Source organism: Nothoprocta perdicaria, unplaced genomic scaffold (assembly GCF_003342845.1).
Source record: "Nothoprocta perdicaria isolate Ctin4 unplaced genomic scaffold, notPer1 scaffold_61, whole genome shotgun sequence".
In the NCBI taxonomy this organism is placed as follows: domain Eukaryota; kingdom Metazoa; phylum Chordata; class Aves; order Tinamiformes; family Tinamidae; genus Nothoprocta; species Nothoprocta perdicaria.
The window spans coordinates 353617-367670 of NW_020455877.1; the positions used below are offsets into that span (position 1 = coordinate 353617).

Below are 14054 nucleotides of genomic sequence, written 5' to 3' on the forward strand. Positions count from 1 at the left end.
GTAATAGAACAAACACCAGCTGTTGAATTGCAGCAAAAGCAGTAATTACTACAGCAATAGTGCAAGCTTTAAAGTTGAATCCAGCAGAAACACAACGATGATGCAGAGATTCTTTGTTAACCCTACACTGGACAGAGATACCTGAGCATGCTTTCTACAGGCTGGGACATCTACGTGGCACAGTTGGGGGATTAACAGCCTAGTATCAGAAAGAGCAGAGCAACTGGAGTACAGCATCCTGTTCTATCCAGGCTCTTTAGCATTTATCCTTCATATATTTAGTAAATAGTTCTTGAATGCTTTTATATGCAGTTCTAATTAGTGATATATTTACAATGGTACGTTTAAGTTAATGGTTTTTTTTCTGCTATTCTCTTTCAGAACCTGCAAAGCCAGAAGGGCTTAAATTCTTCAATGTTTCGTCACATGCATTTTCACTGTGTTGGAGAGTACCCTATGGACATGCAGACAGATTTCATGTGGATCTTATTCCTGATCAYGGTTCTGTTGTTATCCTAGATCTTGGAGCTAGGGAGTATCAAGTATGTGCTTTTATTAGAGTGCTTGGATGGCCAGCTTATGCTTATGCTGATGAGGATTCCTTTGTTAACGAAAGCTTGCTTCCTGAGCTATTTAACATATATGAATAATGAGATCCTTGTGAAAGCAAATTTCACCAACTGGAGTTTGTAATCGTTTGTAATGGCAGCTACTGAATTTATTTTTTTAAGTTCTGCTCTAAACGTGCAGCCACTCATCCACAGGTTCATGAATAGTTTAACAAAGGAAGGGCAGAGCTATTGAGTAATACAGGCTCATTAATTGTGTACTGCAAGGAAGAGCTGGCCTTAAATCATTCATGCAGGCAACACTTCACTTGCTAAGCCATCGAAAAGAAATAGGAGCACTTTTTGACTCCACTGCCTGGAAAATATAATAATCATCATAATAATGGCTGTACTGGTTGTTTTGCTTTTGTTTTTTATTGTAACTGCAAAGATACAGGTATTTTATGTAAATACTTTCTAAAACTTTTAAATTATGTTTATTTAAGACAGATTAGCATAACCATCAGAAATTTGGAAGTTTTTCAGACTGCTATTGTATTTATTCTTTCCAAAGAGGATTTGATAATATTTCATGTGTACTTAGATAATRTATGGATGATGATGTAGAAATCCTTTATAGATAAACTGATACGTGATTCTATGATAAAATTAATAGGTACTTTTGTTATTCTTTTTGATTTTGAGTGTTATACCAGTCTTACGGTGGGTGGCTTGAATAAGATGGCAAAATGCTCTCTTGTAGTTAATGAATGYGAATTACTCTTTTTACTGTTCTCATTGCCTGCTCTGTTTCTAAAAACATATTAAAATATAATCTTCAGTAACACAGAGTTAAACTTTTTTTGTTTGCTTGCTTTTCTCATGTTCATGATTCCTGGCAAAAGACTTAATTAAATCAATATCATCTTTTAGGCTGATTTTTCCAGTGTTGTTCCTGGAACGACATACAATGTGACAGTTTCTGCAGTGTCTTCTTCAGTATACAGTTCACCTGCCAGTAGAACAGTGACAACAAATGTGACAAGTGAGTTAATAACAACTGCTTATATTTTATTRATTTTTGTTATCTATGTTTTGTTTTGCTTACTATATGAGCCTTATATATAAATATATGTATGTACACACACACTTACTATATACATAACAGTGCCTTAAAATGATAATTAACTATGACTTTTAAGAGTTATCATGATTTTTCATCATCTTCAACTGTAAAAAAAAGCATATATTGAATCTGAGTGTTTTCCAAGAATATGGGAAACACTCTCTAATAGATATTTTAAAGAAGCAGCCCTGAGTGTGASTAATAGCTGCGTTAATGCTTTAGCTTGATTATATAAAGAATAAGCATAATGGTAAAGAATTTCGAAGCCTTTACAAAAACTTCTGTTGTGTCAACTATAAAATTCATGCCTCAATTTATACATGTAGCTGTAGGCATTTGAGAATATTCGGATAAATATAACTATATCAAACACAACAAGGAAAATACTGTGGTATTCTTTTGAATAGTTTTAGTGGAAGGACCTGAAATTAAGCATGCTGTAGTATCTTGATGCAGTGAGTGGCATTAAACTCTAGTTTAGCCGTGAAGATGTTAAGCATTGCATATTTCGCATTCTTAGGAAAAAATGTTCCATGGTGCTTCAAAAATAATTTAATTGTTTTGTAATAATATTCTTCACAGAAAAAAAAAGACTTATTTGATAGTACATTAGTCTTCAGTAGTTTTACTGGCTCACACTAACAGATGATTTACTGTCTTTTTAATAGATGTGAAGATGCCTCCATTGCTATATGTCAATTCAGTTAAAGATTCTTTTTTTTCCCTTTTTTATTTTTTTTCTTTTAGATCCTGGGCCCCCTTTGTTCCTTGCAGGTGAAAGAGTGGGCTCAGCTGGCATTCTGCTGTCCTGGAATACACCTTTGAATCCGAATGGGAGGATTCTGTCCTACATTGTTAAATACAAAGAGGTCTGCCCGTGGATGCAAACAGCTTACACACAAGTTACAACAAAGCCAGATAGTCTGGAAGTTCTTCTTACCAGTCTTAACCCTGGAACAACTTATGAAATTACGGTAAAGACTCTGTGAATGGCTTTTGATATTTTCAATTCCAATTTATTGTATACTGTGTAAGATCATAGTAGGTGCATAAAATATTTTTGAAGCACCTTGCCAATTACCGTTGTATAATAAAGTATATTAGTTACTTTTATTTACTGTAGTTTTTATATCTCTTTAAAATAATATAGCCAAATAATCTAGCCAAATAAAATAATCTAGCCAAATAAAATAATCTAGCCAAAACTGCACTAAAACAATTTCTTCTGTTAATATCCCCTTCTGGCATATGGCATTACGTGGTGGAGAGTAAAGGGCAAAGGACAGAATCCTAAACAATATCTAAATCCCTCTTCACTGAGATTTAATCTTTGAAATCACTGCTGCACTTCGGATATTATACTTTGATTGATTTCTAAATCACTTACAGAAAAAAAAAAAAAGGAGATGCTTAATTTTACTTTGATTTTAAAGTTATTTGTTTAAGAGGAGTTTGCTTTTCCAGATATCTATTTAGACAAACTCCTTAGCCTGGTTTCCGTAACCTGAATGTTTTAAGTAGTGTCACCTCATGAAATAAAAAAAAAAAAMCATACTTTTCTATATCCTTTCAACAGATATTTACTGCCTGAATATCCACTATCATAATTAGTACCTTTATTTTTTTAAGTTCCCTCTCTCTATAATATACATATATAAAATAACTAGGTGTCCCTACTGGGATCTTTTTCTAAACTTCAAACAATTGGTGAAACTCCTTCCAAATGTGAATAGAAGCTATTTTAACTTTGGAGAATCTTTCTATTATTTGCATAGTAACCTAGTCCTTTTCAAATATTTCCAAGCTCTCTTCTGCAATATCAGTTTGTGGCAGTGAAATCTAGAAGTTAATAGAGTGTATTAAGAGTTGTAATTAAGAATTTGTTTTGATTTCTCTTTAAAGATAATTGGTGGATGTAGCTGTTATTTTTTCCATATGAACTTTTGTATAGTTCTGTCATAGTAACTTTAAGTTTTCTTGAAATTGCACATCTCAAATGAGTGTCTGTGTTCCTCTTAATTCTCTTTTTCCTTTCTGGACCCTTTCTACATGCCTATTTTGAAATAACAAAATATTATGACATCATTCCAGGTGAGAAAATCCATGTAGATCTATATAGTTATATTCAGATATTGTCAATATTTTGGATTGCCTATCAAGCCCAATCATCTTTAGCTAATTTTATTAGCTATTACAATCAATGTGTAATTCATCAGTGCATAAGGACAGTTCTAATGATTCCTTCCGTGATACAGAAACAGGTATGGTTGGCTGAAGCTGCTTTTACAAATGTATTTTTAGCATCTTCTGAAAGGCTTGAGAAGTAATACTGGCAAGTGGTTAGAATGCTCTAGTGCTTTTCCTCAGTGCTGGCTACTTGCCTTTTTTGCTTCTGCAAATAGTGAATACTTATAGGGATATATACACATATATAAATTTATATACATACATATATATATATACATATATATACACTTACAAATAGGGAAACTTATTCCTCTTTCCTTCCAAATAGGATTGATTGTTGCATATCATAGTGCATCCCTGACTTAAATGGCTAATAATGCCTACATAGCAGAGCAGATTGTGCTTTTGTTGTATTTATCTCCACATATTCTGACATAGTCCTAGTTTACTGGCTTTCCAGATGTGAAAACTGGCTATGAACATAAAGGCTGAGGCACCTCAACTTTACACTGCTTCCATAGATCTCTTTTCTGTTGACTTTTTTCCCAGTTGCAAAGACTAGATTTTCCTAGATTTTTTTCTCCGTGGAAGGTTGACATACTCTTGTTGTACATCAGTATATAATACTTGCCCTGCCTGTTAAGTTACAAGGTGAGAAAAATAGAAATGGAGTAGCAGTTTTGCCTTTAGCTAATGAAGTGAGAGAATTATACTGACAAGGTTTGTTACTGCTATTATTTTTGCTATTTTTATTGCTATTTTTGCTATGTTTGCATAACACAGGGATCCATCTTKTTTGAAGTGCAGATATGTGATCATAGCTTTTTCCTTAGCTGAATCATACTGTTTGACATTTTTTTCCATTTTATTTTTTCACTTTTAAATCTTGAATGTAAATTAAACATTAGAGATAGAAAAAATATTTGTATATTTATAGTTTAAAGCTCTACAAGATGCATCTTTGTGTATSTTTAAGATATGAATAGTCCCTGGCACAATACATCCCAGAGTTTCTCTAATGTAACTTTTTTTTTTTTGCTCTAGGTTGCTGCTGAGAACAGTGCTGGTGTTGGAGTATTTAGCAACCCATTTCTTTTTCAGACTGCAGAAAGTGGTAATTTTGATAAAGCTGCTAATTACTTTAATTAAAGCTACTTTAATATATTCAGAAAAGTATTCCTGATATCTTTTGTTTTATCCTTGACCAAATTCTCACATATTTAGTAGAAAACCCTTAATCTTTCCTTACTTTCCCAGTGGAAAAGGCGCATTTTTGTCCCACATGCTTATTACAATATTTAGGGTGTTCACATATGGGGATTCTTGTGTTAATTCTGTTTCTATTTGGGTTCTCCTACGCCGTGTTCAAGGTAGGATGCTTCCAGAACAAGAGGAAAGCAGAGCTACCTGTTGTCATTACCATCAGCTGTTACTTACAGCAGTACTGAGAGACAGACTTTGCTGTGGGATACGCTGGATATGTTTTATTAAGATTTTACTTYTTAATTTGGAAACTAAAATGTCAAAATTATAGTGCTTGGTGGAAATGAAAATTTGGCTTGAAGATTTTGCAATTTTTTAGTAAAAAATAATTCTAGTCTAAAATTCCCTATTGCTTATTAATTTAGAGTCTTGCTCTTGGAAGCACCCTGGACACATTTCATCCTTAAACAAAGYGGAGGCAACAGGTCATATGGAGGGGCTAAGTGGATCCCAGTGGAATATGGAGTTCCTGATGCTGCAGAGTGAAGATCCTTCCAAGCCTCTGCTTGGCTTCTGTAGCAGTGCACACCACAGAGTGCCAAGCCTCAGTATATGGCAGGAAATCATTACTCTGCATGAGATTTATGTGCTTAGAACTACAGCTTTCCTGAGATAACGGCGTGACTTAGGAAACMAAGTATGGGAATGGGAACAGGTCGTAAATTTGCCACATGGAGCTAAGCATTATTCTTCATTGTGCTTTGTAAGTTATTGCTGATGGAGAACAATGTTTCAGTGACCCTGTTTCAGTCAAGTTTGACAGAACAGCATTACAGCATCTCTCCATGAGAGAACATTAGSTCTTTGCTTTTTGATGCATCTCTGCTCACACATTTATTAAAAGTAGAAACTCTTATCCTAAATGTAAATGGGGAGTCTATTCAAATGCAAGGTGAGAGCTGTTTGTTGCTGACACCTCATCTGCACTTTTACTTTCTCCCTRTCTTTCTCTTTAATCGTAGCTCTGAAACCCAGACATCTTGAAATATGGTCAAAATGAATAGGTACCTTTTAAAATTGCAAAGTTAAGCGAAGGAAATGATTTTTGCTTTTAATTGCAAAAGACTTTGTTATAGAAAGCTCTTAATGAATTGATGATAATCAATAATGATAGGAACTGTAGTCTAGGTGGGTAAAAAAAAACAAGACCTGTAGAAGAACTCTATAAATACAGGCCATAATTCAGCAGGTCCCAGGGCAAGAGCTAAACATGAGGGTTGGAAGATCTGTTTCAGTTTAGCTAGGGAAGATCTTCTGCAACTGTGGACATGTATACATATATATATATATGTAAGGGTATATACTTCTTTTCTCACATACACAGGCTCGATGTGACAGGACATGCTACTGCACGTGTCATACAGACGGGACTGAGAGAGAGATACAGTCCTCTAATTCTTAGGCAGGAAAGTTCAGATTGTCTCAAAATTTTCTTTATATCTACATTATACTACCATTTAAATTCTCATTTAGATGCTAGAGCCCATTCTGCTGTATTGTGATTGATAGTGCTGCTCTGATACAAATTTCTGAAAATTTAACTAATATGAGGAACAACTTTTCTCCAGTTACAGTGAATATTGAAATCTAATTGAATTTTAAAAGCTATCAAAATGCATTCGTTCAAAATGCATTCATAGCAAAAAAAAGCTATCCAAAACATACGACGTTGAAAAGATAACATAGGTAAAGTCAAATAGACTCAGTGGTCTTAAACAAAAAATGTGTATTTATGGTTTAATCTCTTTCAACTGTAGTAAATTTGTTTGTTTTTTCTTACAATAGATATTTCTAAAAGGAATTTTTAAGGTGACCAAACCAGTTATTCAGTTACTGTAAGACTGAATATAATTCTTACAGACTAGATTGTGAAAGATCTGGTTGCATACCAATTACTCTGCATGTGTTTGTGAATGGTTGTCATTTCTTTCTTTCATTTCATTTCAGTATTTGGAAGTTAAATGGAAGTGTAACAAATAAAAAATGCAGGTATTTTTGGTATTTAAGTTGAGGTGAAATGGTTACTAGTAGAGTGGATAGCTGAGTTGGAGAGGGAAGAAAAAAGTGCAAACACAGGCTATTAATTTGGTCTAATTCAAATGACTTTAAAAGCTAAGATTACAGGAAATAGGAGAGTGCAACCCCTTAAAATGTCATAAATGCAGTGGGTGCTGTGGTATTGAATCATAATGAAACTCATTTTACACTAAGATAGGTTTAATTCTGAAATACACTTTAAATGAAAAGAAAAAAGTGTGTCTCACTGCTTTTGTTTGTTTTGTTTTCAAGCTCCAGGTAAAGTAGTGAATCTCACAGTTGAAGCTTTAAATTATTCATCTGTAAATCTGATATGGTTTCTCCCTCGGCAACCAAATGGAAAGATAACTAGTTTCAAGATTAGTGTGAAACACGCAAGAAGCGGAATCATCGTGAAAGATGTCTCTGTTAAAGTAGAGGACCTTCTGTCTGGCAGGTTACCAGAATGCAATGTAAGTGTTATGAATTTTTAAATTAGAAACACACTCAAGCCACAGAAAATATGTTTATATTTGAATTTKGAGAGAGAAAAGAATTTGGAAGCTAGCTTTTCAGTACAATCCCAAGCATTTTACAGACCAAGGTCCAAGCACGGTAAAGAAAAGTCTTTCTATCTGAAATAGATTCCTTTTTGGAATGCTCAGTTTATATCAAAGTAAATATCTTAAGGAAGGTCAATTTCCATTACTTCTTTCTAAAGGAAGTAGTTAGATTATTCTGACTTTTCATGTCTCATTTGGATATTTGTAAGCATTCAGCTTAAAAAGATAAGAATTTATTGTTTATGAGTAGCTATTGACTTTTATTGTTAATATTGTATTTTTATATGTAGTATGATTTTATATCAAATACAAGATAATGCAATGATAATTATTGCATTTCAAACTTATAGTCCAGTCTGAGTATGACATTTCAACATTTCCAACAGAACGTTTGTCATATTAACATGAGAAGAAGCAGAATTAACAGAGCATGTTTTTTATGTGACACTGTGTCGTTCTTAAACATTCTTTGAATTTTTTCTGAATTTTCACTATTCATTGAATTCAGACCTAGCAACAATGTATACTTTTCAGAATTTCTTGAGGAAAATTGTYTCTACAAGCCAGTATTGTTCTGAGCAGAGTGCTGTGATTGCTAGGATGCAAGGTTGTCTGATTTTTATTATTTTCAGGATGTTAATGTTAGTATTTTTATTTAATGAAAAGAGAAGCTTTCATGGCAACAAATCAGGAGGACTTTGGTGTCAGATTTTATTTGCAAGATCATCCTAGGCGGTGTGAAGGCTCCCAACGTGAGGCTGATTCCGTTCAGCGCTGAGAAGGAAGACTGCCGCCTTCCGGATCATGAGCATTAGTTAATTACCAGCAATTTTTCAGATGTCTCTCCTGATACTATGGATCAGGAAGCTGTCATCTAACCTTACACCTTAAGTGTGTGTGTTGTATATGTGTTTATATATTCATATATTCCATATGTTCCTTATACAATTATGATGTAGAAGGATCTCATTAAGGCACTTCTCAAAAAGGTGATTGAATGCCTGAAAATGGAATCTGTGAATAATAAGATTAGAGGGTTGCTTTTATGCAATCGTATTTGAGACTTTTGGAATAATGAAGGGAAGTATAATACTGTCAATAATGGGGGTTGTTAGTGGTATTAACTAATGAAATGACAACGTAAATTTGGATGTTGAGAATAAAAAGGAGAACCTATTTTGAGTGATTTTATTTCAAAGGGTGTCTGCCTCTTTTTGGCCTTACTTACAATTATAGGTTATATATTTGGCTAACCTTATTACCTATTATTATCCTTATAGGATAACAGTGAATCCTTTTTGTGGAGTACTACCACTCCTTCCACTACTTTTGACAAATCCACAGTTCCTTCACGGACTACAGTTGCCCCAGGTGCAGCGGCACCCAGTCAAATGAGCTCCGTTTGGAATGAACCAATTAGTTTTGTCGTAACTAACCTCAGACCATACACCACCTATCTCTTTGAAGTCTCTGCAGTTACCACTGAACCTGGTTACATTGACAGTGCGATTGTCCGGACACCAGAATCAGGTATATCCTGCTTTCAGTAAGAAATAGATATGCTGAGTACTCAGATTTATTTGAAAACATGTAAAATATCAATGTAAAGTTATACTTCATGATACTTCAGTTTGAATCTGTCTTTTTCTGTGTTGCACACGTGCTTCCTTCCGTGCTTCCCTAAACTTATCTGATAGAATTAACTGAAAGTATCCACAATTGTTAATGTATGTAATAATGCACAGGAAATTCAGGTCTAGTGGAATGTCAAAGATATCAAAGTAAGCTAAAAATAAATATTTTTTCCTAAATATGAAAATGTAAAGCTATCTTTTAATTTGTATTCTATTCATGTGGGTAGTTCCATTAAAAGAAAAGACTACTYAAATGTGTAAACTTTTGCAGGCTTAATTGTTTCCAATTGTCCATTTTTGTATAGCAATATCATTTGTGCTACCAGATACCTTCAAAATGAAAAAAAAAAAAGTAGTTGTACAAAGGAGGAAAATTAATCTGATTAGAGCTGTGCATTGCTGAGCATCACAGTAGTATTTGAGCATCTTCTGTATACAATGCATATAATGATGAAGAAGCCCTTATTAGACTTAATAGAATCCCTGCCATATCTTTCCTTAAAGGTTATTTGCACGCTACTAGCTCTCTGGACAGATATCTCTTGCAGAATTACATTGGGGAAAAAAAAATAAATGATACAAAAATAAGTCATTTTAGTAAGATGTACTAAGGGSAAACTGCAACTTTTCATCCTCTTAATTTAATGTCCAGCTTTAAAACAAATAATCTGACATGTTGTTCTGAGAAACTCTAGAATGAACTGTTACATGCTCAGAACTTTTCTGATCTTGTTTAAGTTCCAGAGGACCCACCACAAAATTTTGCCAAGAGCAACATTACAGCAAAGTCTTTCTTGGTGAGCTGGGACCCACCAACCATAGTAACAGGAAAGTTTAGTTACAGAGTTGAGCTGTATGGACCGTCTGGTAAGTATGAGTTGATGTTTTCTGTTCTTCTTTTTTTAATCCTTTTTCTTCATGTGATTGTTTTCCTACACTTGTATTCTAGTGTCACTAGCAATAAAAAGTAAGCATTTTACAGCATTGTTACATATCCTTTTCATTACTAGATTTGTTAATTCTTCTAAAAATTTCCAGGGAAACGTCTGTCTATTTTAAGACTGGGTAGATAATGAAGCTTAATGTTAGAAATTCCTAAAACRGGAGGAAACCAGCAGTCCTCGCTCTGTCTTAGAGATGATGGACTGAGCTCTAGATTGAGCAAGGATGCTTGTCTATACAAATCATTCTGTATCTTACTGTTGCTGTTTTGTTCTTTTTCTGCTGAATAAGAATTTCTGGAGGATTTTCATACTGATTTACTGATGTTTGTTTTGGTGTTACTGAAAATTTTTAAATTCAAACATGTTAGTTAAGGAAGGTATTTAACTGGATGTAATTAAATAGCAGGTAATGAGTTATATTCTAATGTTTTAATAGGTTGCTCAGGAAAAGTGATGGTTGATTTATAAACAAAAAAGCCCTCTCTTCCGGAGGCTCTTTTTTTTTTTTTTTTTTTTGATATACATTCCTTTTTTAGACATAAATTATTTAAAATATTGAATGGGGTATACTTATGGATATAAGTTGAAACACAAAAAGTTCCTTCTCCAGGTGAGGAGGAACTTCTTTCCTGTGAGGGTGCCAGAGCCCTGGCACAGGCTGCCCAGGGAAGCTGTGGAGTCTCCTCTGGAGATCTTCCCAACCCGCCTGGATGCCGCCCTGTGCTCCGTGCTCTGGGTGTCCCTGCTGGAGCAGGGGGGTTGGACTGGATGATCTCTAGAGGTCCCTTCCAACCTCAACCATTCTAGGATTCTGTGTAATTCTGTGAATTACCTTTTCATAAACAAATCTGAAAAAGTAGCTGTATTCAGTATGAGGATATGGTATATTTTTTTTTATTATTATTATTGAGCTAGAAACTTGTTTTTCATTCTTCATTCCAGGTTATATTCTGGATAATAGCACAAAAGATCTAAAGTTTGTATTTAGCAACCTTGTGCCGTTTACAACATATGATGTGTATGTTGGTGCTGAGACAAGYGCTGGAGTGGGGCCAAAGACTAACCTTACAGTTTTCACTCCTGCAGAAGGTAAGTGAACATTCAGAAATGAAGTAAATCAGCTATATATGTTAACTGATTTCATTTTTCCTTTCAAAGCCATTCGAAGTTGCAGAATTAAAAAACATCCTGATGATTTTATTTCACTTTTAGAAGTCTTTCACAAAACATTCAGAGGAATAAGAGGCTAATGAAATAATTTATTTGGAAAAGCTTTTGTATAAATCTCTTTCTCCCTTTCTTCAAGGGTATACACAGTCATAAAATGAATTTTGCAACCTTGGTAGTCTTCAAAGATTGTGAAACAAAGGTAGTTTGTACTGAATTAGAGTGGTGAATTTAGATACAGTAATTAAGTTACATGTTCTTTGCTTAGCCATTAGATGGCAGCAAGTAGTAGAGAAATAACATTGCAATATTACATTTCCTCTTTGAGACCTCACTATTTCTTATGAAATGACATGTTTGACTAATTTTCACCAAACCCAGGGCCTCTTCTAAGTTCTAATGGAGCCACTTTTACCAGAGACCATCACCCTGACGCAGACCTACCAAAAAGATCTGSTGCTGGGACAGTCAAGCGGTGGGTTCTGGCTCACCAGCAGGGAATCCTGTGATCAATAGAAATGCAGATCTGTCTGATAGGTGTGTGAGACCACACAAAGTTGCTTCTCTGCAGCTGGGATGCAACTAGACATACTATGGAATTACTGTGCAACAGGCAGGCAATTTCAACAGTGTTTTATTTCTGTGTTATGTCTATGCCACACAACACAAAATTAGAAACTTTCAACCGCTGCTGATTGCTGGCGTGTTCACTGCTAAAGTGTAGCCGTGGGAGGAACACCTACACTTTCTTATCTTGCACTTTCCCAAAGTATCTGCTTTTGGCAGCTCTCAGAGAGAGTCTACTGGGATGACCTGCCTCATTACAGCTCTCCTTACCTTCTTTCTGAACTCCATGTCACAAGCCAAAATTAAAAAAAAAAAATAAGATAAAAGATTTAACTTTGACCTCGAATTTACAAACCTTCATTATGCAAGTAATCCTAGTTTTTTGTTTTCCTGTAGAATATTAGAAATAAAGTTCTTTCACAGCGAATCATTCTATTGAAAATAAAGGTTTTGGATCTCTGGAAGGGAAATTGTATGCAAAGTACAGTATCATTATTACTGCACACCCAAGGAAGATATTGAACCAAAACTCATAATAAAAGTGAGATGCAAAATACATACCTTATATTTCCTTTTCCTTTTTTTTTGACTTCATTCTTATATGGTTTTGATGGACTTAGAATTATTTGTTTTTCAATATATTATGATTCCATTTGTTATAAACTAGCAATTTTTCAGATTTCCAGTGCACTGACTTGATAAAGCTATCTTGATTTACATTATCTTAGGGTCTGATCAAGTTCATACGTAGATCATGTATGTCAAATACATATATGTATATTTTTAGAAATGTAACCTTTTTGCTAAAAACAACTGAAGTAAATTTCTCTTTGTGTGGGAACAACCGTAAAGGTAAGAATGTGAAATTTGATTAATTGCTGATAGTGTTGGAAAAGTTTGTGATCATTTGAGATCCTTTCTTAAATCAATCTTTCTCATGAATATTCAGTCCCAGGTGCTGTATCTGATTTACATCTAGCTGAAGTGGAAGCCACATATGTAAAAATTGTTTGGAGGAAGCCCCAACAACCAAATGGCATCATTATCCAGTACAGAGTTAAAGTATACATGGAGGAAACAGAGGTGACCCTAGAAAACACTATCCTCAAAGGAGAAGCAAAGGTATTTAGTATTTTTAGTACACATTTCTTTGCTAGATTAAATTTGCTTCTGTGCCTTATGCAAAAGATACAGAAGATGGAATTAGCTAACACAGATGCATTTTTGATGCTTTTATGCACCTTTCCCACCCTACCCCCTTTCTCTGGCTGAATTTTAAAGAGATTCCAATAGTCCTATTTTCAGTACATGAAAACCATAAATAATTTAAGAAGAAGGATCCAGAATTTCTTAGCTACAAAAGGCAAGGAGTCATAGGTCTCAGTCTGATCTCTTCTATCCCTATTACRCTTGAGTTCTTTACAGTATGACCTAGCAGTAAGAGTACAGATTTAGATGTCTGGATCGATGTCCACTTGCTTAGGCAGACTCTGGGAAAGTGTGGGCAGGAATCCGATGGAAGTGAATTGAACCAAAGTCTCCCATGGCTGGAGAAGTGCTCTGCTTGCAAAGCAAGCACCTCCAGCATTTCTACCCCATTGGCACTGTTGAATTTAAGTGGGTAATACTGCATGCTGAACTCCAAGTGATGGATGTGCATGGATGATACCTGTGCACAGGGGTCAGATCAAATCTCTTAGGGGACCTAGAGGTATCAATCTCTCTAGTTTCTGATTTTGCACACTAATACGCTCTGAATAGCCTTGGACAACAGCAGTACTGCAGCAACTGTAGACCTTTAGAGAACATTTACCCCTAAATCGAGGGATTTCAGGATTGAGTGCCTTCTGAGAGAAAGCAGTTCTGGATCTAAATTTTGAACAAGAGTTCCCAAAGCTGTCATTTTTGTTATTGTTGTTTTGTTTAATTTAAGGCATTAATGTCTTTGGATCTGACACAGAATCTAAGCTTGTGATGTAGAATTCAACAAAGAAATTTGCTTTCAATTTCACTCCTGTGCATTAAATAGAGCCCTGGAG

The 14054-nt window shown here is 34.7% G+C and overlaps 1 protein-coding gene across 1 annotated transcript in view; it reads left to right on the forward strand.

Moving 5' to 3' along the window:
* The first annotated feature begins 951 nt into the window (after positions 1 to 951).
* PTPRQ (protein tyrosine phosphatase, receptor type Q) overlaps positions 952 to 14054 on the forward strand; it is a 101032-nt gene continuing 87929 nt past the window's right edge. Inside the window, exons 1-9 of the mRNA XM_026049725.1 lie at positions 952 to 1005; positions 1482 to 1593; positions 2422 to 2648; positions 4906 to 4975; positions 7414 to 7613; positions 8984 to 9233; positions 10076 to 10204; positions 11224 to 11370; positions 12965 to 13137. Of these exons, the coding sequence (XP_025905510.1) occupies positions 952 to 1005; positions 1482 to 1593; positions 2422 to 2648; positions 4906 to 4975; positions 7414 to 7613; positions 8984 to 9233; positions 10076 to 10204; positions 11224 to 11370; positions 12965 to 13137 (1362 nt within the window). The remainder of the gene's footprint in view (positions 1006 to 1481; positions 1594 to 2421; positions 2649 to 4905; positions 4976 to 7413; positions 7614 to 8983; positions 9234 to 10075; positions 10205 to 11223; positions 11371 to 12964; positions 13138 to 14054) is intronic.